The sequence below is a fragment of the Letharia columbiana genome (genome assembly GCF_014066305.1).
Source record: "Letharia columbiana isolate WasteWater2 chromosome Unknown Sc0000000_s0, whole genome shotgun sequence".
Lineage (NCBI taxonomy): Eukaryota > Fungi > Ascomycota > Lecanoromycetes > Lecanorales > Parmeliaceae > Letharia > Letharia columbiana.
Window position 1 is genome coordinate 1,118,701 of NW_023501036.1, and position 26,710 is coordinate 1,145,410.

Sequence of the window (26,710 nt, forward strand, 5' to 3'; positions counted from 1 at the left end):
ATAATATTTTTATATTAATTAAATAGTAAGTAATATAATATATTAGATATTATATATATTAATTTAAAATAATATTTTTTATTTTAGATTCTAGCGCTAATATTAATAAGCTTTATTACTTATTTAATAAACTAGCTAATTATACTATAAAGCGCTTTTTTAAAAATATAAATATTATAATAATTAATATATTTATTAATAGTATATTTATTTATCTATCTATTATTTCTAATTTTTTAAAATTATAAGATTAAATAACTAATTTATAATATAATAATAACTTTAATTTCTTAAAGAATATTATCTCTTCGCTTTATATCTTAATTTTTATTTAAAATAATATAAAGCTCTAATAATATTATTTAGAATAGAGTATATAAGATTAAGTTTATCTTATATAAGAAGAAGATATAGATATTAATATTAAGAAATAAGATTATAAAGTTAAAAAGAGAGAGAATAAAGTAATAAATTTTAATAAAGAGTAAGTATAATAATATTTAGATAAGTTATAAACTAATTAATACTAATATTTTAAATATATTAGAGATAAAGCTAATTATATTATAGGCGGGATTCTTAATTAAATTTTAAAGATATCTTTAGAATTAGATTACATCGTTTATATAGCCTTTTTAAAATAAGATAATACTACTAGAATTATAAAATAGATACTTTATATTAACTATAATAAGAGGTTAAATAATAATTATAATAGCTAATATAGCTATCTAATAAGAAGATAGCGTAAGAACGTCTTTAATAAATCTATTCTCTAATATCTTTAGATATAAAGAAGAATTAAAGAAGACCTAATATACAGAGAATAATTAATATATCTTTATCGCTAAACTTAATAGATAAATATTCTATTAATAGAATTTTATTCTTATATCTATAAGTCCTATATTATTGATATATTTATATTTTTTAATCTTATTTAAGGCCTAGAAAAATTATAATATCTCATTATTATCGTTTAAGCTATTTTTTAGCTTAAACGCTATTTATAATAGCGAATATCTAAGTTAACTATATTATATACGTATTATATAATATTAATTTACGCTTTCTATCGCCTATATCTATCGATATTATAATTATAAATACGCTATTTTAATAAATATTATTCTTCTTTATTAATGATTTATTAATAATCTATTAATTTGCAGTTAATAAAACGATTCTATAAGATACTTTAGGTCCCTTATAGCTATCTATTCTAAAAATTAAATTATTAATAATATTCTAAACTAGATATACTTTTAATATAGAACGTGTATATATAATATATTAATAGAAATTCGAAAAGTGGAAGTTAGCCGAAAAGTCTTTAATTCTACTTCTTATAATTATAAATTTAAATTATAAATTAAATATATTAATAGGATAATAAAAAAATATAAATTTTAAATAATAATAAGTATTTAGCTTATAATCTACTTTTCTTTAATAAAGATATTATTAAACTTTTTAATATATTAAAGAGATAGTAATAATATTCTTTTAAAATTAATAGTTTAAATCGTTATTCGAAAAGTCTAATTTATTCTTTACTCTATTATTATATTATTATTTACTTTTTAATATAATAAGATTCTCGCTTTAATAGCTATTATACTTTAATAAAGAGTTTATCTTATTTTTTAGCTAAAAAGTATATTATAATAAAAATAAGAAAATTTAATATTTTTATTTTTATTTTTTAAAGATTAATTTATATATAGTTTAACTCTAATATTAAAGATTAATTAGATATCTTATTAAAAGATTAATATTAAAATATTAAAAATAAATATTTAAACTTAATTTATTTTTAAAATATAAATATTATTTTTTATTTATTTTATCTAATTTAGATATATTAATAATATTATTAAAAAAATTAAAAATCTAGATAAAAGAATTAAGCGAGTATTTATTTATAAATTAATATATTAAAATCTTAGATTCTACGATAATAGCTAAGATATTTATTATATTTTTTTTTAAAGAATTTATAATCTTAATTTATATATAAAAGTTAATTAATAAATAAATTATAGAGATAATATTAAAATAAATTATAATTATAATTATATTTAAAATAAAATAAATTTTTTAGTTTATATTATTTTAATTAAGATAATATCTATTTTTAATTTATTTCTAATTATAGTATTTAATATTATCTCTCTAAATAGATTTAATAATATATACAATTTTATTTAAATTAAAATATATAAAATATATAATTTAATAATTATATAAAAATTTATTAAATTTAATTTAAATATTATTAATAAAGTATAATAAATTATTAATCTTAAATATAGATAGTATATTATCTTATTTAGACTTCGATTTAAATATTTTAAATATCTATTTAATACTCTTTTTAAGAATTTCTTTTTAATATATAATATTATTAAACTCTTCGTTTACTTTATTCTTCTCTTCTAGAGTATTATTACTCTAAATATTATATATTAAAAATATTAATATTTTAGAAAAAGAAAATTTACTTTTCGTCTATTCTTTATAAACTTCGATTTATTAAATTTTTTATCTCTATTTTTACTTTTTTTATATTATTTAATATAATAATTTCTTAATAATTTAACTCTATCTTAAAGAGTTTATTTTAAATAAGATAATATATTATCTATATTTAAGATTAATAACTTATTATACTTTATTAATAATATTTAAATTAAATTTAATAAACTTTTATATAACTATTAAATTATATATCTTATATATTTTAATTTAAATAAAATTATATATATTATTAGATTTATTTAAAAAGATAATATTAAGTAATATAATTAAGAATAGATTAAGAGTAGATAAATTATCCCAATCAAAACGATATAAATTAAAAAATTTATTTTATTTTAAATATAATTATAAATATTATTTATTTTAATATTATTTCTATAATTTATTTATTAATTAATTTTCATATATAGATTAAGATTATAAACTTTTTAAAAAAGAATATAATAGATATTTTAATTATTATTATAGAATCTAAGATTTTAATATATTAATTTATAAATAAATACTCGCTTAATTCTTTTATCTAAGTTTTTAACTTCTCTAATATTATTATTAATATATTTAAATTAGATAAAATAAATAAAAGTAATATTTCTACTTTAAAAGTAAATTAAATTTAAATATTTATTTTTAATACTTTAATATTAATCTTTTTATAAAATATTTAATTAATCTTCGATATTAGAGTTAAATTATATATAAATTAATTTTAAAATAAAAATAAATATATTAAATCTTTTTAATTTTATTATAATCTACTTTTTTAAATAAATAAAATAAATTCTTTATTAAAGTATAATAGCTATTAAGATAAGAATCTTATTATATTAAAAAGTAAGTAATAATATAATAGTAAAATAAAAAATAGATTAAACTTTCTAGATAATAATCTAGACTATTATTTTAAGATAACGCTATTATTATTTTTTCGATATATTAAAAAGTTTAATAATATTTTTATTAAAGAAAAGTAGATTATACGCTAAATATTTATCGCTATTTAAGATTTATATTTTATTATCTTTATATATATATATTTATTTAGATTTATAATTTATTATCTATCTCTACTTTATATATATTATATTTTTAAAAAAATATAATTTATTAAATTATTTAAAAGTTTATAATAAATAAAAAATTAGAATTAATATTTATTTTTATAATAATAATATTTTAAAATATAATAAATAAATTATATTTTATAATTTAAATAGAATATAATATTAGAATAACTTTTATACTTTTAAAATATTTATTTAATATATATATATTAAATAATTTATAATAATAAGATAATAAAGAAAAAGTATTCTTTTAGACTTTTTTAAAGAATTATAATATTTTTTATATATATAATTACTTTAATATTTTAGCTATATCTATTAAAAGTAGAATATTAAATATATTAGAAATTAAATAATTATAACTAAAAGACTAATTATTAATTTAAGAAATAAAAAATATTTATATATATAAAATAGATAATTAATAGTAGCTAGTAATTACTAGTTTTAATAATACGCGATATATTATATAATAGTCGAAGGGGCTAATATTATAATACTTCTCGATAATTTTAGAAGCTAGATTTTCTAAATTTTAGTATATTATATCTTATATATATTAGTTTCTAAGTTTACGCTTTATATTCGAGATTGATTATTTACTCGATCTCGTTAAACCTATAAAAAACCTCGATAAAGAAAATAGAAAGAGTACCGAGGCTTTTAAATATCTATTTCGAGACCTCGGAATAATATGAGGGTTTTTAATATTTTGCTCGTATTGTTTCGGAACTAATAGTTTGCCCGTATTGCTTCGGGACCTCGAAATAATCTAAGGGTTTTTGATGTTTTACCCGTATTATTTCGAGACCTCAAAATAATCTAAGAGTTTTATTAATTTGCCTATATTATTTCGAGACCTCGAAATAATCTAAGAGTTTTATTAGTTTATCTATATTATTTCGAAACCTCGAAATAATGTAAGAGTTTTTAATTGATTCGGGTTCTCGTATAATATAAGGTTTTTTACCCGTATTAATTTCGGGACCTCGAATGAAATAAGAATTTTAGTTCGATATTTTTTATATAGGAATTAAATAGCGATAGCCCTCTCGTCGATGAATATAAGTTAAAAAAATAGGCCGTCGCTATAAGGTGTATTTATTTATAAATAATTATCGAAGACTTAGTTTAATATCTATATTAGAAAGTATAAGAATATTTAATATTACTCTATTCGCTTTCGAGCTTATAATCTATTAAAAGTAGAATATTAGATATATTAGAAATTAAATAATTATAACTAAAAGACTAATTATTAATTTATGAAATATATAAATATTTATATATATAAAATAGGTGGCTAATAATAGCTAGTAATTACTAGCTCTAGTAATACGCGATATATTATATAATAGTCGAAGGGGCTAATATTATAATAATATCTTCGCTATAAAATAAATAAAATTAATATTTATTATAAAATATTAATAAGATTAATTTTAAATTTTAGAGAATAATTATTAAATAATATTAAGTATAAATAGAAATATATAAATTTAATATAAAATAATAATAATAAGATAAGTTATTTATTTATTTTATTTTATTATATACTATTATAATTTTTTTTAAATTCTACTCTATTATATAAAAATCTATATTAATAAAATAAGATTTAAAATATTATAATTTTTTAATTATTTTTAATTTCAACTCTATATTATATAAATTATTTAAATTTTATAAATCTTATAATATTTTTATATTAATTAAATAGTAAGTAATATAATATATTAAATAATATATATATTAATTTAAAATAATATTTTTTATTTTAAATTTTAATATTAATATTAATAAGCTTTATTATTTATTTAATAAATTAACTAACTATATTATAAAATACTTTTTTAAAAATATAAATATTATAATAATTAATATATTTATTAATAGTATATTTATTTATTTATTTATTATTTCTAATTATTCGAAATTATAAGATTAAATAAGTAATTTATAATATAATAATAATTTTAATTTCTTAAAAAATATTATCTCTTCGCTTTATATCTTAATTTTTATTTAAAATAACGCGAAGTCTAATAATATTATTTAAAATTAGTATATATAAAAGAATAAGATAGAGCTAAGCTTGAAAATCTTAAATTTATATATATAGTTAATTATAAATTCGAGGTTATTACCCCTTTTGGCTAGACTAACTAAGTTAGCCCGCTAGCCCTCTCCCCTCCTTATTAAAAATTTGTATATAGAAGTTTTACACTCTAAAATAACCAGCTTTCTATAGATACTATTTCTTTATAATTTCGTAAATTATAGAGCTTATTTTGCGCCTTTCTAACGCTAATAAAAATAATGAAGTTTAACCTACTATTTTAATAGATTAAATAGATATTTAAATATAATAGTTATAATAGTTATATCAGACGCGTTCGAGATCGAATAATAATCCTTTCACCTATTTATATAATTATATTTCTTTTATAATTCTATTAAATCTATTAATTATAAATAAATTCGCCCTCGAAAGAAAAAGTATTCTTTTATGACTTTTTTTAAGAATTATAATATTTTTATATTATATAATTACTTTAATATTTTAGCTATATCTATTAAAAGTAGAATATTAAATATATTAGAAATTAAATAATTATAACTAAAAGACTAATTATTAATTTATGAAATATATAAATATTTATATATATAAAATAGATAACTAATAGTAGCTAGTAATTACTAGTCTTAATAATACGCGATATATTATATAATAGTCGAAGGGGCTAATATTATAATACTTCTCGATAATTTTAGAAGCTAGATTTTCTAAATTTTAGTATATTATATCTTATATATATTAGTTTCTAAATTCACGCTTTATATTCGAGATTGATTATTTACTCGACCTCGTTAAATCTATAATAAACCTCGATAAAGAAAATAGAAAGAGTATCGAGGCTTTTAAATATCTATTTCGAGACCTCGGAATAATATGGGGGTTTTTAATATTTTGCCCGTATTGTTTCGAAACTAATAGTTTACCCGTATTGCTTCGGAACCTCGAAATAATCTAAGGGTTTTTGATGTTTTGCCCGTATTGTTTCGAGACCTCGAAATAATCTAAGGGTTTTATTAGTTTACCTATATTGTTTCGAGATCTCAAAATAATCTAAGAGTTTTATTGGTTTGTCTATATTATTTCGAAACCTCGAAATAATATAAGAGTTTTTAATTGATTCGGGTTCTCGTATAATATAAGGGTTTTTTACCCGTATTAATTTCGAGACCTCGAATGAAATGAGGATTTTAATTCGATATTTTTTATATAGAAATGAAATAGCGATAGCCCTCTAGTCGGTGGATATAAGTTAAAAAAATAGGCTGTCGCTATAAGGTGTATTTATTTATAAACAATTATCGAAGACTTAGTTTAATATCTATATTAGAAAGTATAAGAATATTTAATATTACTCTATTCGCTTTCGAGCTTATAATCTATTAAAAGTAGAATATTAGATATATTAGAAATTGAATAATTATAACTAAAAGACTAATTATTAATTTATAAAATATATAAATATTTATATATATAAAATAGGTGGCTAATAATAGCTAGTAATTACTAGCTCTAGTAATACGCGATATATTATACGATAGTCGAAGGGGCTAATATTATAATAATATCTTCGCTATAAAATAAATAAAATTAAGATTTATTATAAAATATTAATAAGATTACTTTTAAATTTTAGAGAATAATTATTAAATAATATTAAGTATAAATAGAAATATATAAATTTAATATAAAATAATAATAATAAGATAAATTATTTATTTATTTTATTTTATTATATACTATTATAATTTTTTTTTAAATTCTACTCTATTATATAAAAATCTATATTAATAAAATAAGATTTAAAATTATTATAATTTTTAATTATTTTTAATTTTAACTCTATATTATATAAATTATTTAAATTCTATAAATTTTATAATATTTTTATATTAAATAAATAGTAAGTAATATAATATATTAAATATTATATATATTAATTTAAAATAATATTTTTTATTTTAAATTTTAGTATTAATATTAATAAGCTTTATTATTTATTTAATAAATTAACTAATTATATTATAAAACACTTTTTTAAAAATATAAATATTATAATAATTAATATATTTATTAATAGTATATTTATTTATTTATTTATTATTTCTAATTTTTCGAAATTATAAGATTAAATAACTAATTTATAATATAATAATAATTTTAATTTCTTAAAAAATATTATCATTTAACTTGAAAAATCCATCTTAATTTTAACTTAGAAAAATTCAACTCCATAAATTTAATTCATGATTTATTTATAATAGAGTATATAAGATTAAGTTTATTTATATAAGAAGAAGATATAAATATTAATATTAGAAAATAAGATTATAAAGTTAAAAAGAAAGAGAATAAAATAATAGATTTTAATAAAGAGTAAGTATAATAATATTTAAATAAGTTATAAATTAATTAACGCTAATATTTTAAGTATATTAGAAATAAAATTAATTATATTATAAACGAGATTCTTAATTAAATTTAAAAATATCTCTAAAATTAAATTAAATTATTTATATAGTCTTTTTAAAATAAAATAATATTATTAGAATTATAAAATAGATACTTTATATTAATTATAATAAGAGATTAAATAATAATTATAATAGCTAATATAGCTATCTAATAAGAAGATATTATAAAAATATATTAAATAAATCTATTCTCTAATATCTTTAGATATAGAGAAGAATTAAAAAAAACTTAATATATAAAAAATAATTAATATATCTTTATCGCTAAACTTAATGAATAAATATTCTATTAATAGAATTCTATTTTTATATCTATAAGTTCTATATTATTAATATATTTATACTTTTTAATCTTATTTAAAATCTAGAAAAATTATAATATCTTATTATTATTATTTAAGCTATTTTTTAGCTTAAACGCTATTTATAATAGCGAATATCTAAGTTAATTATATTATATTAGTATATATAAAAGAATAAGATAGAGCTAAGCTTAAAAACCTTGAATTTATATATATAGCCAATTATTAATTCGTTAGATCTACACTTTTTAATTAGATACCGCGGGTAAATAAATTAGCGTTTATAATTATTAAAAAAAATAGGTATATATTATTAACATATAGAAAAACTTTTTTATTTTCTATTAACTTTTTGAAATTTCAAATTTTAAATGTTGGAGCGCAGTCTCCGCTTTCCGAATTTTTAAGAATATTGAAATTTAATCTTATAATTATTAAAGCGTAAGAAATTCAAATATCGCTTATTAGAGTTCGCTCGATAGTCGGACAGCTCTAATTAAAAAAAAATAGGTATATATTATTTAATTTTAGAATAACTCTTTTATTTTCTATTAAAATTTTAATTTTTTTTATTTAAACTATAGAGTATAATATGGGCTTTCAAATATAGAAAGAATTACTAAATTTAGTCTTATAGATATTTAAAGATAAGGAATTCAAATATCGCTCACCAAAGATCGCTTACTAAAATTTACTCGACAGCCTCGATTAAAAAAAATGATTATGAATTTAATTCATAGGCCTTTACTCGTACGTATTATATAATATTAATTTACACTTTTTATCGCCTATATCTATCGATATTATAATTATAAATACGCTATTTTAATAAATATTATTTTTCTCTATTAATAATCTATTAATAATTTAATAATTTATAGTTAATAAAATAATTCTATAAGATACTTTAAATTTCTTATAGCTATCTATTCTGAAAATTAAGCTATTAATAATATTATAAACTAGATATACTTTTAAAAAGAATACGATATATATAATATATTAATAGAAATTCGAAATGTGAAAGTTAAATTAATAAGATATATTTATTAACTATATAAGTGTGAAAAATTAGTCGAAAATTTCTAAAGTACGTGCTTCCCCTAAGGTAGCTTTAGAATAATATTATATTCGTAGAGAATTTTAGAGTATCTTTTTTTATTTTCTATTAAAATTTTAAGATTTTTTCTTTAAATTATAGAACGAAATATAGGCTTTTAGAAAAAAAAATTTAAATTTAGTCTTATAATTATTAAAGCGTAAGGAATTCAAATATCGCTTATTAAATATCGCTTATCAAAGTTCGCTCGATAGCCGGACAGCCCTAATTAAAAAATAGGTATATATTATTTAATTTTAGAATATCTTTTTTGTTTTCTATTAAAATTTTAAGATATTTTTTTTAAATTATAGAATAAAATATAGGCTTTTAGATAAGAAAAAACTCTTAGATTTAGTCTTATAATTATTAAAGCGTAAGGAATTCAAATCTCGCTTACTAAAGTTCGCTTATTAAAGATCGCTTATCTATTTACTCGATAGTCCTAATTAAAAAAATAATTATAAATTTAATTTATAGGTCTTTACTCGTTATTAATAAAAATTTAATATTCGTAGTTAAGAAATTTAGTTACTTTTCGAATAGAGAAGACTTTCTCGATTTAGATCTTAATAGTACTTTTTTAAAATTATCGATAGAAAGAAAGCTAGCTTTTTAATTAAATTATCATTATGATAATATTATAATAGAATATATATATTAGATTCTTAGCTTTCTTAGTAGTCGAGTAAATCTCGAGTTTTAGACTTCTATCGATATCTAATAACGTTTATAATCGAATAACGAGAATAACTAGGCTTCGAAAATATTAATAAAAAAAAAAAAAAAATAATAAAAAAAAAAAAAAAAAAAAAAATTTTTTAAAAAAAATTTTTTTTAAAAAAAAAAAAAAAAAAAAAAAAATAAAAAAAAAAAAAAAAAAAAAAATAAAAAAAAAAAAATAAAATTTTTTTTTAAAAAAAAATAAATTATAAAATAAAAAAAAAAAAAAAAAAAAAAAAAAAAAAAAAAAAAAAAAAAAAAAATAATTTAAAAAAAAAAAAAAAAAAAAAAAAAAAAAAAAAAATAAAAAAAAAAAAAAATTTTTAAAAAAATAAAAAAAAAAAAAAAAAAATTTAAAAAAAAAAAAAAAAAAAAAAAAAAAAAAAAAAAAAAAAAAAAAAAAAAAAAAAAATTAAAATTAAAAAAAAAAAAAAAAAAAAAAAAAAAAAAAAAAAAAAAAAAATTAAATAAAAAAAAAAAAAAAAAAAAAAAAAAAAAAAAAAAAAAAATAATTAAAAAAAAAAAAAAATTAAAAAAATAAAAAAATAATAATTATTTATTTTTTTTTTTTTATAATATATAGTAAAGTTATTAAGAGATTATAAGTAGAATAAAAGATTTTTTAATAATTACGAATATTAATTTATTTATTCGCGATAATTTAATTAATCTAATTAAAGAGTATAGATCTAATAAATTTATAATTAGCTATATATATAAATTTAGAATTTTATAACTTAATCTTATCTTATTCTTTTATATATACTAATTAAAATCTTTTAAATTTTTTTTTAAATTATAAATCGTAATTTACGCTTTTCAACGCTAAAAAAATTCTAGAATTTTATCTTATAATTATTTAAATGTAAGGAATTCAATTATCGCTTATTAAAGTTCGCTTATTAAAGATCGCTTATTAAATTTACTTAATAGCTCTAATTAAAAAAAAAAATTATAAATTTAATTTATAGATTTAAACTCGTAATTATTATATTATAATAGCTTTTATAATAAAATATAATAGTAGTTTATGTAAATAAGTAGTAGTGGTGGCTATCTATATCGGATTTATCGGGTCTAAGAGCGTGCAAATGGGGGTAACGTGCAAATGGGGGTGGAAACGAGTACCAGGTAGCGGGCATTACCGGGTACATACGAGTATATGAGCCAAAAAAATTCTCCACTTGCCACGCCGCTACGCGCGGGAAGGGGCTGCGAAGGGAAAGCCTTCGATCGCAATCGAGGATCGAACGAGTCTGAGGCAGCATGGCGTCCTCACGGGCGTGTACACGCATCCCTTTGTGTGAGGCGGGTTACTTCCTGGGCCATATTCAAGCACGGACCATAGCAATGTCAATTCTGAGGAGAAGAGATCAATGCAGGAGCTCTCTGGGAACGCCGTCCACAAGAGCCAGGTTCTCGGCAGCAACAAGGTACAGATCGCAAGAAGATGCGGAATTGCATAATCGTAACCTGTCAGTGACCCAGGAACTCTATCATTGTCTCGATGCTCACAGTCATATGTGTCGCAGGCCGGAAATGCCTGCGCCGTTTCAAACACCACCAAGCAAACCCGCAAAGTAAGCAAATCTATACGCAAGATATGCATCGACTAAGCCCAAGTCCAGTGCTTCTACAGGATTACTCGGTGAAGGTTACAACACAGATGCCCAAATGGCACAGACCACTCCCGAAGGACAGCCTCAGGAGTATATACCTCCAGAGCAGCGTGACGACCCACGTCTACCTCGAAGCGTTCAGGCTATCTACCTTAAACCTCTGAAGCGGCGCGCACAATACGGCGTGCCCACCTGCGATCTGCAATTACGGTCTTACAATGTACGAAACGTGGAATTCTTTGCTGACTTTGCCCTTCGGGCTGCCTATTATCTCCATCTACCTGCTGCTGGGCCAATCCCTTTACCGCGCATCACGGAACGGTGGACAGTGCCTCGGAGTAATTTCATCTTCAAGAAAAGCCAAGAGAATTTCGAAAGGATCACCCTTCGGCGACTGATCCAGATACAAGATGGGCATTCAGAAACCGTGGAGATTTGGCTAGCTTTCTTGAGGAAACATGCATACTACGGTGTTGGTATGAAGGCCAACGTTTGGCAGCATGAAAAGCTCGGTAGGTGTTGTGCTCTCTCCCAATGGTCCCAATGCTGAAATCAATTCTAGGGGTAGGGAAAACCATGGATGTTAGTCTGGAGAACTTGAAGCAGGCGATGGAGCCAAAATGGGCGCACTTCGGTAGGCGAAAACTCTTGAGACTTCCGAGAGAGTTTTGAGATGATGAAGAGCGAAGCCTTCCAGCGAACAGGGATTCCGCTGCCGAGCAGTGCTTGACTGTCGGTGTCTTGAACATCCTTCTTGTTGTTGCAATCGTTCAAGCGTGCATGGGCAGGTGTTATCCAGAGCATTATTGGGCGTCGATCGACCTTCATAAGCTCTTCCGGAGCATGGCAAGATACGGCCGAAAGAGTGCTTGACTGGTACGAAGTACCACATAGATAGTCAAGCAACAGAGGATTCCTCTTGATTAAGGGCCTTCGTCTAGTATTGCCTCTGGTAGTCTATGAAGAACGTGAAGTGGCAGATCCAAAGTCGAGATTTAGGTCCATAGGAGACTTTCCCAACGTGAGTACAAGCTGGGCAGAGTTTGCCCTTCGGGCTGCCTATTATCTCCATCTACCTGCTGCTGGGCCAATCCCTTTACCGCGCATCACGGAACGGTGGACAGTGCCTCGGAGTAATTTCATCTTCAAGAAAAGCCAAGAGAATTTCGAAAGGATCACCCTTCGGCGACTGATCCAGATACAAGATGGGCATTCAGAAACCGTGGAGATTTGGCTAGCTTTCTTGAGGAAACATGCATACTACGGTGTTGGTATGAAGGCCAACGTTTGGCAGCATGAAAAGCTCGGTAGGTGTTGTGCTCTCTCCCCAATGGTCCCAATGCTGAAATCAATTCTAGGGGTAGGGAAAACCATGGATGTTAGTCTGGAGAACTTGAAGCAGGCGATGGAGCCAAAATGGGCGCACTTCGGTAGGCGAAAAACTCTTGAGACTTCCGAGAGAGCTTTTGAGATGATGAAGAGCGAAGCCTTCCAGCGAACAGGGATTCCGCTGCCGAGCAGTGCTTGACTGTTGGTGTCTTGAACATCCTTCTTGTTGTTGCAATCGTTCAAGCGTGCATGGGCAGGTGTTATCCAGAGCATTATTGGGCGTCGATCGACCTTCATAAGCTCTTCCGGAGCATGGCAAGATACGGCCAGAAAGAGTGCTTGACTGGTACGAAGTACCACATAGATAGTCAAGCAACAGAGGATTCCTCTTGATTAAGGGCCTTCGTCTAGTATTGCCTCTGGTAGTCTATGAAGAACGTGAAGTGGCAGATCCAAAGTCGAGATTTAGGTCACATAGGAGACTTTCCCAACGTAGAGTACAAGCATGGGCAGAGTTCTGGCCCGGGGGGGGGGTGGGGAATTAAGCTTCTAGGGGTGAATTTAGGCCCGTCTAGCTATATTGACCGCAGAGACGTGCATCATGCATGTAGTACTACTCATATGAGAATCAGCAATGCTATTTGGTGTTCGGTGGCATTCTCGACTTGGATGTTGTCAGCCTAGCTGGTCTTGCAAATCGGCTTCGACACATGCCATAAGCGGGTTCAATCGACACAGCAAGCGGTTGTGCGCAACCAAAGCCCATGTAATATTCTCCGGCATTCAGCCTACGGGTGTCCCTCATCTGGGGAATTATCTAGGTGCTTTGCAGCAATGGGCTCGACTGCAAAATGAAGCTTTGCCCTCTACTCAGTTGCTCTATGCCATCGTTGACTTGCACGCCATCACTACCAACCAAGATGCAGATCAGCTACGAAGGTGGAAACGAGAAACGTTGGCGACCCTCTTGGCTGTCGGCTTGGATCCCGAGCGATCTACCATTTTCTACCAATCTGCAGTATGATCCCTTGCCACGACAGCGGTGCCCGTTAGCATATACGTGCTGAGGATTTGTAGGTTCCGGAGCACACAGAGTTGATGTGGATATTGAGCTGTACAGCCTCTGTGGGATACCTCTCTCGCATGACACAGTGGAAGGTTTGTTATGACGGGAGCGAGATCTAGAAAGGTCTTCTGTTCATCTTGGCTGATCATCTACAGAGCAAGCTCACCGTACCAGATGAAGTGTCGGCCTTGGACTCTACGAGTGCAAAAGCAAGACTCAAACTCGGACTCTTTTCCTATCCTGTGCTGCAGGCCGCGGATATCCTGCTCTACGGGTATGGCTTCTATACTTGATCAAACTATTATTCGCTCATTTTTCCAGTGCTACTCACGTTCCGGTAGGAGAGGACCAAGTACAGCATTTGGAGTTTGCAAGACAATGCGCTGATCAGTTCAATACTGTCCATGGGGAAATCCTTGTGAAGCCACAAACCGTCTTATGTATGTCAACCCATGATCGTCTCTGTATCGGTTCCTCTTCTTCTAAAACTTGCTAGCATCTGCGAGGCGTGTCATGTCGCTCAAGGAGCCACACCTCAAAATGTCAAAATCCCACCAGGACTTTCGCTCACGGATCCAAGTAAACGATGGCCCAAAACTTATTGGTGACAAAATCAGGCTTGCGATGACAGATTCAATGCCAGGAGTGTCGTATGAACCAGATCATCGGCCTGGTGTGTCGAATCTTTTGGCCATAATGTCATACCTCGATGGACGAGGGAGGACAGCTGAGGAGCTTGCCCGGGCTTGCAACTCTATGAACATGCGACAGTTCAAAGAAACGGTGACCAGTGCTATTTCCGAGAGTTTGGCCAGCACTCGAGACAAATACAATCGACTTATGAATAAAGATGAGACTCACTATCTGGATGATATTGTAATCGAAGGCTCCAACAAGGCGCGACGGCAAGCGGGCAAGACAATGGCCGCAGTGCGGCAAGTGGTAGGCTTAGAACACATGGGAAGAGCATTAGAGAGAATTTAGGCACGACATTTGAAAGGGCAAGGCAACAGGTCACCGTTATGCAGGGGAAAAGCTGTCCAAGTCAAATTGACAACGTGCTATCAAGCCATTGTCATCTACAAATATCAGGATACCGCAGTGCTTCGCTAAGAGCACCGGTTTCCAATTGAGAATCTGCTTTCAAGTCGGAGAAGCACTCTCATCTGGTAAGAGGTATGGACGACAGTGAGAGTTGACAAGGCAGTTTGACCGATGCACCAAGAACATGTTGTGCAGCTCGCCTTATAGTCCCTCCAGCCACTGCCAAAAACCAGGACTCGGGTGCCCTAAAAAGATGACTGCTGCTAGCTTAGCACCTGGTGATACCAAATCAATTGGGTTCATTCATCGACTGAGGACTGATGGTTCTCGAACCGCTGTCCTGAAGACCTGAGATCAGACTGGTTGCTCTTTGGTTCAGCACTCCAAATCACTGCGCAAAAGTCGGGATAGAGTCGCTTTGTTAGCAGATGAATCTCATTTGTTCTTGACATAGATCCTGTCACATATAAGCTGCCTGTTGTCGAGCTCAATGCATGGGTCACTCCGCGATGCGGACGATGATTGCGCGCTCGATTGAATATAATAAACACCGTTCCCACTGACCCAAACATTTTGATTTGAGAGCTGTGCGGGACGCACTACAAGTCTCTCGACGTCTAAAGATCAAGAACGCCATGATAATACAAAGCACTCATCTGGCAGGAGTCCTTCGATGTTACGAGCGCAGTTTTCAGAAAGCCCCCGGATGGCAATAAGAATCAGCGTCATTCAGTCCCTAGCTTCTGCAATTCCCGATCCAATTCCCTGCAGCCTGACCATTTTTCTGCATCTCTCGCAAAGCCAGGATATTGCCCACGCCGACAGATGTATGATTGGCAAAAGGCTCCCCATGTATCCTCATCCTGTTCATCCCCTTGATCTCCTATTCTCCGCAAACTGGATACCCTGATCGCAAATGATTTCAAGCTCCCGAACGATAATCCACAGAGCCGTTGGAATGTTGAAGGGACGTTCTAAGGGCGATGAACATCGCGCAGGAATCGAACTTGGCACATCCTCATGTACACCCCAAATGGTGACTATACCGGGTAGATAAGATTAGTCCGTGCTGGCGTATCGGTGCTTGTCCATGTTACTGGCTGAAAGGAGATCGTTGCAAGGAGTGACGAAATCCGTTGGGCGTGTTAAGGAATAGTTCTTAATATCATAATATTGGTGTGGTGTAATCTATGTGGTCTACGGAGGTCGGCACCAAAAGTCCTGGACATGCCAAGACAAGGGTCCAGGTAGGGCTGAGTGCTTGGCATACTTCCAAATTTCATGGATAGCATCATTATTCTTTATTTTAATAAGTACTAGTACTCTATATAATAGCGACGTAGTATATATATACGAAGTTATATAGTATATATATAATAGCGATATTAATAGAATATATAATAGAAATAATATTAAAGTATTAATTATAGTATAGAGAAATAGAGAAAGAGTATAAAGACTTTTAATATATAAGTCTTATTTATATAGAATAATAAATAGAAATCTTCTTATTATTCTCTATCTTAATTATTTTTTATTAATATATTTAATACTTAAAGTATTAATTATAATAATAAGACTTAAATTTAAATACTTATTAAGTTTTATTAATTATAAATAAAATATTATATTACTTAAAAAGATATATTAAGAATTTATAAGAAAGTCGAAAGATAATAACTATATTATTAAAATTATAAGCTTATTTAAAAGAGGATTTAGAAGTAAATAGAGTAAATATCGAGATATATTATTAAGATAATACGTTTTAGTTAAGTATAGAAAATATAAGAGTAATATGAAAATGTAAGTATAATAAGTAATATATAGTAAAGATAATTCTTCTTCTTTTAAGAAGTAACTACTTATAATACTAAGCTAAAATTTTTACTAAAATATCTTTTTTATAAATAAAAAAAAAAAAAAAATTATATAATTATTTAATTAAAAAAAATTATTAAAAAAATATAAAATTAAAAAAAATAATAATAAAAAAATATATAAATAAAAAAAAAAAAAATAAAAAAAAAAAAATTAAAAAAAAAAAAAAAAAAAAAAATAAAAAAATTATAAAATTAATTTCTTTCTTCTCGATATTATAATCGCAATAGCTTACTTTATAATAGGCTTTAAAGATTCGATTATAGAAGGCTTTTATAATAGTAGTAAAGATAGTAATAGTATAGTAGCGAAAGGCTTCTATAACGTCGTTAGTAGTGGAGATGATAATGATAGCGAAGGTAGTAGCTTTAATAGCGAAGATAGAGATATATCGATCTCGTAGTCTTTCGATATAGCGGTCTCGTAGTCTCTTATCAATTTCGAAGCATCGTCTAGGTGCTTAATATTATATTACTAATCGTATTTAAGATTATATTCTTTTTATCGTATTAGATATTTAATTAACTAACTCTTATTACGATATCTAATACGCTTATTAAATAAGAACTATATCTTATATAACTTATAATTATTAATATCGCCTTTCACGTAGATAGAATTAAGCTTCTTCGATAGTAATTTATAAAAGAAATTGATATTAGCGGGCTATAGTTCTAGCTATACTATCGAGAATATAAGATAAACTCTTTAATAATTAGATATATCGAGATAATAAGCTTACTTATTTATTTTAATAATAATTTTAAAAAAACTAATATAGCGTTAGTTAATTTTATCTATCTTAATAATATTAATAGATTATAAAATAGAGTAGTCTTTATATAGATATAAGAGTATCTTATTTCTCTTTCTAAAGTATATAGGCTAATACTTATAATTATAGTAAAATTTCTAAGATATTTAAATAAAGCTTATTATATCGATAGCTTTAACTCTAATAATAACGTATATCTACTATAATAATTCGAATAATATAATAAGATTAAGAGTTTTATTTAGAGGAAATTTATAAAATAGTTTATTCGATAACTTAGTTATAATAGTCGACTGCGTATTATTAAATAGTACTTATATATATAAAAAAATAGTAGACTATATTAAAGGCTTCTCTAGAATATATAAGTAAAAGTATAAAGCAATTTTAGTCGTCTAATTAATGCGTTTATTATTATTATTTATCTAAGAATAATAAGTTATAGAATATAATAGTTTAACTCTTAATTTATCGAATATAATTTTTTATAGCTTTAATAGAAATTTGAAATCTCTATTAGATAGTAAGACCTTTAATATTCTCTAATTATCTATATCGAGGCGATTTAATAGAGTAATAGCTTACTCTTTAATACTTTAAATAAATTTATTAAAGATATAAGTAATTCGCTTTATAAACTTATTTATAACGATTATTATATAATTAAATTTTTTATTAAATAATAGTATAATAAGAATAAAATTAAGTATTAAGATATAGAAAGATAAAGTAGAACTCTCTATAAATTATAGATAATTATAAGACTTATAGCGGCGAGTTTATAATATTAGATACTTAGAATAGTACTTAATATAGCTATAAAGATATTTAGATAATCTCTATATATACTATAATTTAAAGATTATATCGAAAAATCTTTTAAAATCTAAATAATTATTATTATAGGCGATTTCGAGAATATCTTTAATTAGTAATTAGAGTATATATAATTACTTAAGATTAATAAATTTATTTTTATAAAAAATAAAACTAGGGTTTATAATATTACGAATAAAAGAAAGCTTAGCGCTCTTATCTTTAGTTATTAGCTTTACGTTAGTATTTATAATACTAATAATTCTTATTTAATATAGATCTATATTATATCTAGTAAGAAGTCTATTATAAAAGACTTTATTTATCTCTATTATAGTAGTAGAGTAGTTATAAATATTATTATAATTTATTATTTACGTAATATAGATATATAAGATATTAAGCTTTAAGTAATCTTTAAATAGCGTTAATTTATCGATATTAATAAGGCGTAAAAAAACGTCTAGTATAATATATTTCTTATTAAACTTATATCTTATATCGAGATAAAATTAGCGAAAGAATTAAGAAATATATATTAGTTATATATTTAATTTTATTATAGATATTATAGAAGTAATAGAAGATTACTTTATAATATTAAGAATAATTAAATAATTAGTTTAAATAATAATAAGTCGCTTAAATAACTTTATAAGATATTAAACCTTTTTAATAGTTTATATAAATTCTACTATCTCGAATTTCGTAGATTAATAATTTCTTTTAACGAAAGTTAGTATTCTTAATAAGTATATAATTAATTTTATAATAATTCTAGATAACTACTTAATATTAGCTATAATAATATATTTCTTTTTAATATAGAATATCTATATATTAAAACTCTATTCTTTAGAGATATCTAGATCTATTTATAGATCTTTATCTAAATTAAAGTATATAAATAATAAGAGCTTACTTAAAGCTTTCTATAAGCTTTTAAAGCTTTATTTCTTCTATAAGAAAGCTTTTAATAGATAGAATTTAGAGGAGTAGATATAACGTAGATTATTTTTAATAAATATCTTTTTAAATAAATAAGTCTTTAGTATTTATAGAGGATTAATAAGTTACGCGTAATAGTAAATTAAACTTCTTAAATAGTTTATTAATTTGAGATAGTATTTAAGATCGCTAAGTATATTAAGATAAGTAATCTTACTAATAGCTTTTAATTTATTCTTAACTATTATTATATTAAAGAAATTAATTTAATAACTTAATAAATTAATATTAAGATATTTTAGAAAGATTTTTATAAGCGTAATAATAATATTATACTTAATTAAGATTTAAAATAACTTTTATAAATATATAATATACTTTTTTAAGATCTTAAAGTTTAGTATAATATTATTAATATATATTTAAATAAAATCTTTAATAGATCGTAGAATTTTATTAATCTATCGCTATATATAAATTATGAAATTTATATATCTTATAATTAATATATTAAAAGTCTTTTAGTCTTAATAAGAAATTATAATAAGTATATAGCGATTATTATAGTAAATAAGCTATTAATAGAAAAAAGACATTATATCGAGTATAGATAAATAAGTATATTCTAGTAGTCTTATTATAATATCTAATTATAATAATATAAGATATATATCTAGAATAATAAGGTCATTAAGGCCTCTAATATTTACTATAGCTCTTTTCTTCCATTTATCATTTAATAGCGTTTTTCAAATTATGAATACGAGATCTTATTATTATAAATCGTTAAATGTATTATTAACTACTTCTCTATTATTAATATCTAGAGAATAGATCTTTATACGATTAAACTTTAATAGTTTATTTTACTAATTATCGCGTAGCGTAATCTTTATCTAATCGTATTTAGATACTTTAGTAAAGCCTTTATCTCTCTATAAGATAGAAAATTTATTAACTAGATTTATTAGAATCTAAGTATTATACTTATTATTATAGATTATAATATTATTTAATAGTTTAATCTCTTTAGTAAGGTTTAATTAAGATATAATAGCGTTATAAATAAGCTATAAGAGATTATTAATTATATTTATTAATACTATTATAGTAAGAGTAATTATTCTTTTAATTTAATTACTTATAATAGATCTATCTATAAAAGACTTTAGCGAAGACTCTATAAAAAAGATATTTTTATAATTAACTTTATATAATATATCTAGATAAAATTTCTTAGATATTTAGATAATTTAATTAATTTCGTTTTTTATTAGAATTTTAATAATATATAAGTTTATAAGATAAGCGTATAGAGTTAAGTTTCGTTATACTATTAGCTCGAAAATATAATCTCTCTTAGATAGTTTTTTAAGAGAGTTAATAGATACTATAATATCGATATAAAGTATTATAATTAAGATCTTATAGATATAAATAATATAAATAATATATCTCTAATATAGATTATATTATTAATTAATAATATTAATAGTAATAATATAATTATTAATATATACTTTAACTTAAATAATATTAAGTATAATCTTCTTAAGATCTATAATATTATTTCTTAGTAATATATAAGCTTTTAGACTATTAATAAAATAAATCTTTCTTTAAATACGATAGAGAATCTTACTATCGTCTATCTTATTAATAAGAATATATATTAAAATTAGAATATATTTATTAATATTATATATAACTAAATCTAAGCCCTTAATATAAAGAAGTAAAATTATTTTTCGAATCTTTATAAGAGGTAGTAATGCTAGTAATTACGGTTTATTCGCTAAAGTAACTTTATAGTCAATATTAATATAAACCTTCTTATCGATTATATTAGATTATAGGCGTATAAAGATATAAGTATAATTTCACTCTCGAAAAGTAAGTTTTATATCTAGATTGAATTTCTTAATAGAGTTAGAGTTAATAATTTTAATAGAATAGAAGTCTTAATAATAGGAGACTTCTAATTAATAAATGAAAGACTTCTATTTAACTATGAAAGACTCTTATAAATAGCCCTTTTATAAGTATTTATAAAGTTTTATTTTTAATACGAATAATATATCGTAGTTTTAATAGATTATATAAATATCGACGAAGTTAGTATAAATCTCTTTATATAACTATTCTTTATAATCGTTAACGAAGCTTTTCTTAGACGATTCGCCTTAATAAACTTCTTATACTTTATTATATTTTTAAAAAATATTAAATTAATTCTTATTAATATAATTAACTTAATTATAAATTATTTAATTATTATAATTAGCTTAATAAGTAACGATTTAGCTATAATAGATACCTTATAGCTATTATAGCTACTTACCCCTATTACTTTAATAATTATAATTATCTTATCTTAAAAATCTTTTATCTTAAGAAGAATTTAATTATTTAAATTAATTCGAGGATATTAAATCTAACGTACTTAGAGGATCGATAATTTAAAGGCGTAGCGATATAATTAGCGAACGATTATCTTATAGAGGAGCGTATTACTAATTTAATTAATAACTATACTATTAATTATTATAAGCGTATTATTCTCTATTATAAGATCTATTCTAGTAGTTAGAAGATTATCGCGAATAGAATTAAGACTAAAAGAAGTTAAATAATTAATTTTTATAGTTCTACTAACCTTAACGATTAATATTTAATTAATTTTATTAAAGATCTTATTAAAAGATTTAATTATTACGTTATTACTATAGTAATTAACTTTATTAAAATCTTTAATAAAATAATCTAGATATCTTAAATTATATATCTTTCTTTAATTTAAATACTTAAATAAATAAAGAAATTAATATTATAGTAGATAATGAATTTATGAAAGTATATAAGTTTATTATAATATCTTAATAGATAAATATTAATTAATTTTCGATATTATCTATATTAATAGATTTAATATATCGAATAATTACTTATATATAGCCCGAAGGCTCTCTTTTATTATATATATTTATTAGAATATACTTCTTAATAGTAAAATAAGCGAGTATTACTTTAGTTAATTCCTTAAATTATCTTAATAATATCTTATATTATTTCTTAATATCGTTATCTATCTATAGATTAAGCTTCTTAAAATCTAATAACTTAATAATATATTATAATAACGCTATATCTCTTAGTACTATATTAAAATTAACTTTAATTATAAGAAAGTCTTTTATAATAATTATATCTTATAATTATTTTATAAAAAGAATAACGCTATAAAAGTAGATATCTTTATTAATTATAACGATCTTATCTTTTTTATAGAATTTATTAAGATAAAGATCGAAGTAACTAAGATTCGATAGATTTTATTAATTAAAGATATTCGATAAGATAGATAGCTTTTTAGATAGATCTTATAGTCTTAATTATTCTATAAAATCTATAGAGCTAAATAGTATTTATAGATTCTATAGTACTTAGATAATAACTCTTTAAATAGTATTATTAATATTTTACTAAAGCTATTAATAATCGAGAGAAGTATTAGAAGCTATAATATTACTATAAATTATAATCTCTATAGAGATTTTGAATATAGAAGAAGAATATCTATTAGATAAGTTTATTAATATAGAACTTCTTATTTAAATAAGATTTAAAGATTTTTATAAGAGTAAGAGAGAGCTTAATAAAGGCGAATTTAATAGAATAGTATTAGTTAAAGAAGATTTTAGTAGCTTTACTAGCTATATAGTAAGATTTTCGAATTCTCTAATTATCTTATAAAAGAAAGATTTATTAATAATTTAATCTAATAACTATAGTATTAACGACTTAAATTCTAGAGAATTAAATTAAATTTTTATTTTATTATTTTATAACGTAGATAAAGATCTTAATAGCTCTAAGAGCTTAAGAGTATAAGTAATAAGATATTAAATTATAAATACTATTAAAGACTTTAGCAGGTTAAGATATAAGTATACTATTTTAATAAAATCGTCGATTTAAAAGATTAATATAATTACTTTTTAATTAATATAAATATAAATAACGTCGACGTTAAGGAGATATTCTATTAGATTAAAATTGCTTATTAGATTAATAAGGTAGTAAAGGCTTTAATTAATAAATAAAAGAGCGTTAGTAAAAGGCTTAAATAGTAGAAATAGCTATAAAGAATCAAGTAAATAAAGTATTATCAAATAAATAGATAATAATAGAGAAGCTTCTAGATTATTCGATAGTTAATTAATATCGAATAATAATATTACTATTATATTATAAGAGTAATATAAAAATATAAGTATAATAAGTAATATATAGTAAAGATGATTCTTCTTTTACTGAGAAGTAACTACTTATAATACTAAGCTAAGGTTCTTGCCAAGATACCTCCTTAGCAGGTACGAAGGCAGGCAAAACCATGTACCCATGCAGTCACGATAGCTTACTATGATAGAAAAGATCGTAGAGAAGGTAATATACGATTATACGACTCCGCCGAGCGAGCTAATAAGTATATACGCAATTATATAAAGTATTATCATTAAACGAGTAAAGGCCTATAAATTAAATTCATAATTATTTTTTTAATCAGGGCTATCGAGTAAATAGGTGAGCGATCTTTAATGAGCGATATTTGAATTCCTTGCGCTTTAATAATTGTAAGACTAAATTTTAAAATTCTTAAAAATTCGGAAAGTATAAATAGCGCTTTAAAAATTAAAAAAAATCTTAAACTTTTAATAGAAAACAAAAGAGTAATTCTATATGTTAATAATATACACCTATTTTTTTAATAAGGGAGACGCGGGAGGGCGAGATTTTGATGGTTGCGGACGCTAATTTATTTACCCGCGATGATTTAGCCGATCTAATCAAAGAGCGTAGCGAATTCGAATTGATAATTGGCTATATATATAAATTTAAGATTTTCAAGCTTAGCTCTATCTTATTCTATTATATAAGTAAAGGCCTATGAATTAAATTCATAATCATTTTTTTTGATCGGGGCTATCGAGTAAATTTTGGTAAGCGATCTTTGATAAGCGATATCTAAATTCCTTATCTTTAAATATCTATAGGACTAAATTTAGTAATTCTTTTTTATCTGAAAGCCCATATTATACTCTATAGTTTAAATAAAAAAAATTAAAGTTTTAATAGAAAATAAAAAAGTTATTCTAGAATTAAATAATATATATCTATTTTTTTTTAATTAGGGCTATTCGACTGTTAAGCGAACTCTAATAAGCGATATTTAAATTCCTTACGCTTTAATAATTATAAGACTAAATTTCAAAATTCTTAAAAATTCGGAAAGCCCAGACTGCGCTCTAAAATTAAAAATTAAAAATCTTAAAAAGTTAATAGAAAATAAAAAAGTTTTTCTATTTGTTAATAATATACACTTATTTTTTTAATAGTTATAAACGCTAATTTATTTATCCGCGATATCTAACTAAAAAGCGTAGATCTAATAAATTAATAATTGGCTATATATATAAATTCAAGGTTTTCTAGTTCAGCTCTATCTTATTCTATTATATATATTAATATACTAATTATTTAACTTAATAGTAACGAATTATAACTCGTTATTTATCTCTTAATTCTAGTCTAATATAATATATTTTCTAAAAATAAAATAGCGTTTATTAACTATATATTACTCTTAAATTAATAATTAAATTAAAAGATAAAATAATATTTATAACTCTTTATTTATTAGAAGTAAGATAATTAGATTAAATTAATAATTAAATTAAAAGATAAAATAATATTTATAACTCTTTATTTATTAGAAGTAAGATAATTAGATATAGTAGCTATTATTATAATATTAGCCCCTTCGACTATCGTATAATATATCGCGTATTATTAGAGCTAGTAATTATCAGCCATTATTAGCCATCTATTTTATATATATAAATATTCGTATATTCTATAAATTAACAATTAGTCTTTTCAGTCACAATTATTCTAATATGTCTGGTATCCTACTTTCAACAGGTTATGAGCTCGGAAGCGGGCAAGACAGTATCGAATATCCTTGCACTTCCTAAGAGATATCAAACTAAGTCTTCGGTGATCGTTTATAAATAGATACACCTCATGGCGACAGCCCATTTTTTTGGCTCGTACTCACCGACGAGAGGGCTGTCGCCATTCAATCCCTACACAAAAAATATCGAATCAAAAATCCTTATTTCATTCGAGGTTTCGAAATAATATGGGTAAACCATCAAAACCCTCAGATCATTTCGAGGTTCTAAAACAATACGGGCAAACCATCAAAATCCTTAGATTATTTCGAGGTTCCGAAATAATACGGGTAAAATATTAAAAACCCTTATATTATTTCGAGGTCTCGAAACGGGTATTCAAAAGCCTCGGCACTCTTTCTATTTTCTTTATCGAGGTTTTTTATAGAGGTCGGGTAAATAATTAATCTTAAATATAAAGTGTGAATTTGAAAACTAATATATATAGAATACGATATACTAAGGTTTAGAAAATCTAGCTTTTAAAGTTATCGAGAAGTATTATAATATTAACCCCTTCGACTATCGTATAATATATCGCGTATTATTAAGGCTAGTAATTATTAGCTACTATTAATCATCTATTTTATATATATAAATATTCGTATATTTTATAAATTAATAATTAGTCTTTTTAGTTATAATTATTCTAATATATTTAATATTCTACTTTTAATAGCTATTAATAATTAAATTCGTATATAATAACGCGAAGAACTTTATTATTAATATATCGCTCTTCGAGACTAATATTAATTATAATCTAAAAATATTATAAGATAAAGAGATTAATTTTAGATCTTATTTTAAAGCTATAATTAAGAATATTAAGTATTTCTTTACTTTAATAAATATCTATAAGAATATAATCTTAATAGTCTAATAATCGTAAGTTAAATACGCTAATAAGTATTAAAAGTCTTATAATTATAAGA

General features: G+C 23.7%; 2 protein-coding genes across 2 annotated transcripts; both read left to right on the top strand.

The window, feature by feature from the left end:
* Positions 1-11,633: 11,633 nt before the first annotated feature.
* HO173_000291 (uncharacterized protein) lies at positions 11,634-13,430 on the top strand (the record flags this gene model as incomplete). The annotated part of the gene is made up of 4 exons (XM_037302241.1): positions 11,634-11,758; positions 11,816-11,863; positions 11,912-12,414; positions 13,261-13,430. 4 exons carry the CDS (start codon positions 11,634-11,636, stop codon positions 13,428-13,430), a joined length of 846 nt encoding a protein of 281 aa, XP_037170820.1.
* Positions 13,431-13,865: 435 nt separating this feature from the next.
* Positions 13,866-15,281, top strand: HO173_000292 (uncharacterized protein; the record flags this gene model as incomplete). Its single annotated transcript, XM_037302242.1, has 5 exons — positions 13,866-14,249; positions 14,309-14,389; positions 14,453-14,571; positions 14,619-14,737; positions 14,794-15,281. 5 exons carry the CDS (start codon positions 13,866-13,868, stop codon positions 15,279-15,281), a joined length of 1,191 nt encoding a protein of 396 aa, XP_037170821.1.
* Positions 15,282-26,710: the final 11,429 nt, after the last annotated feature.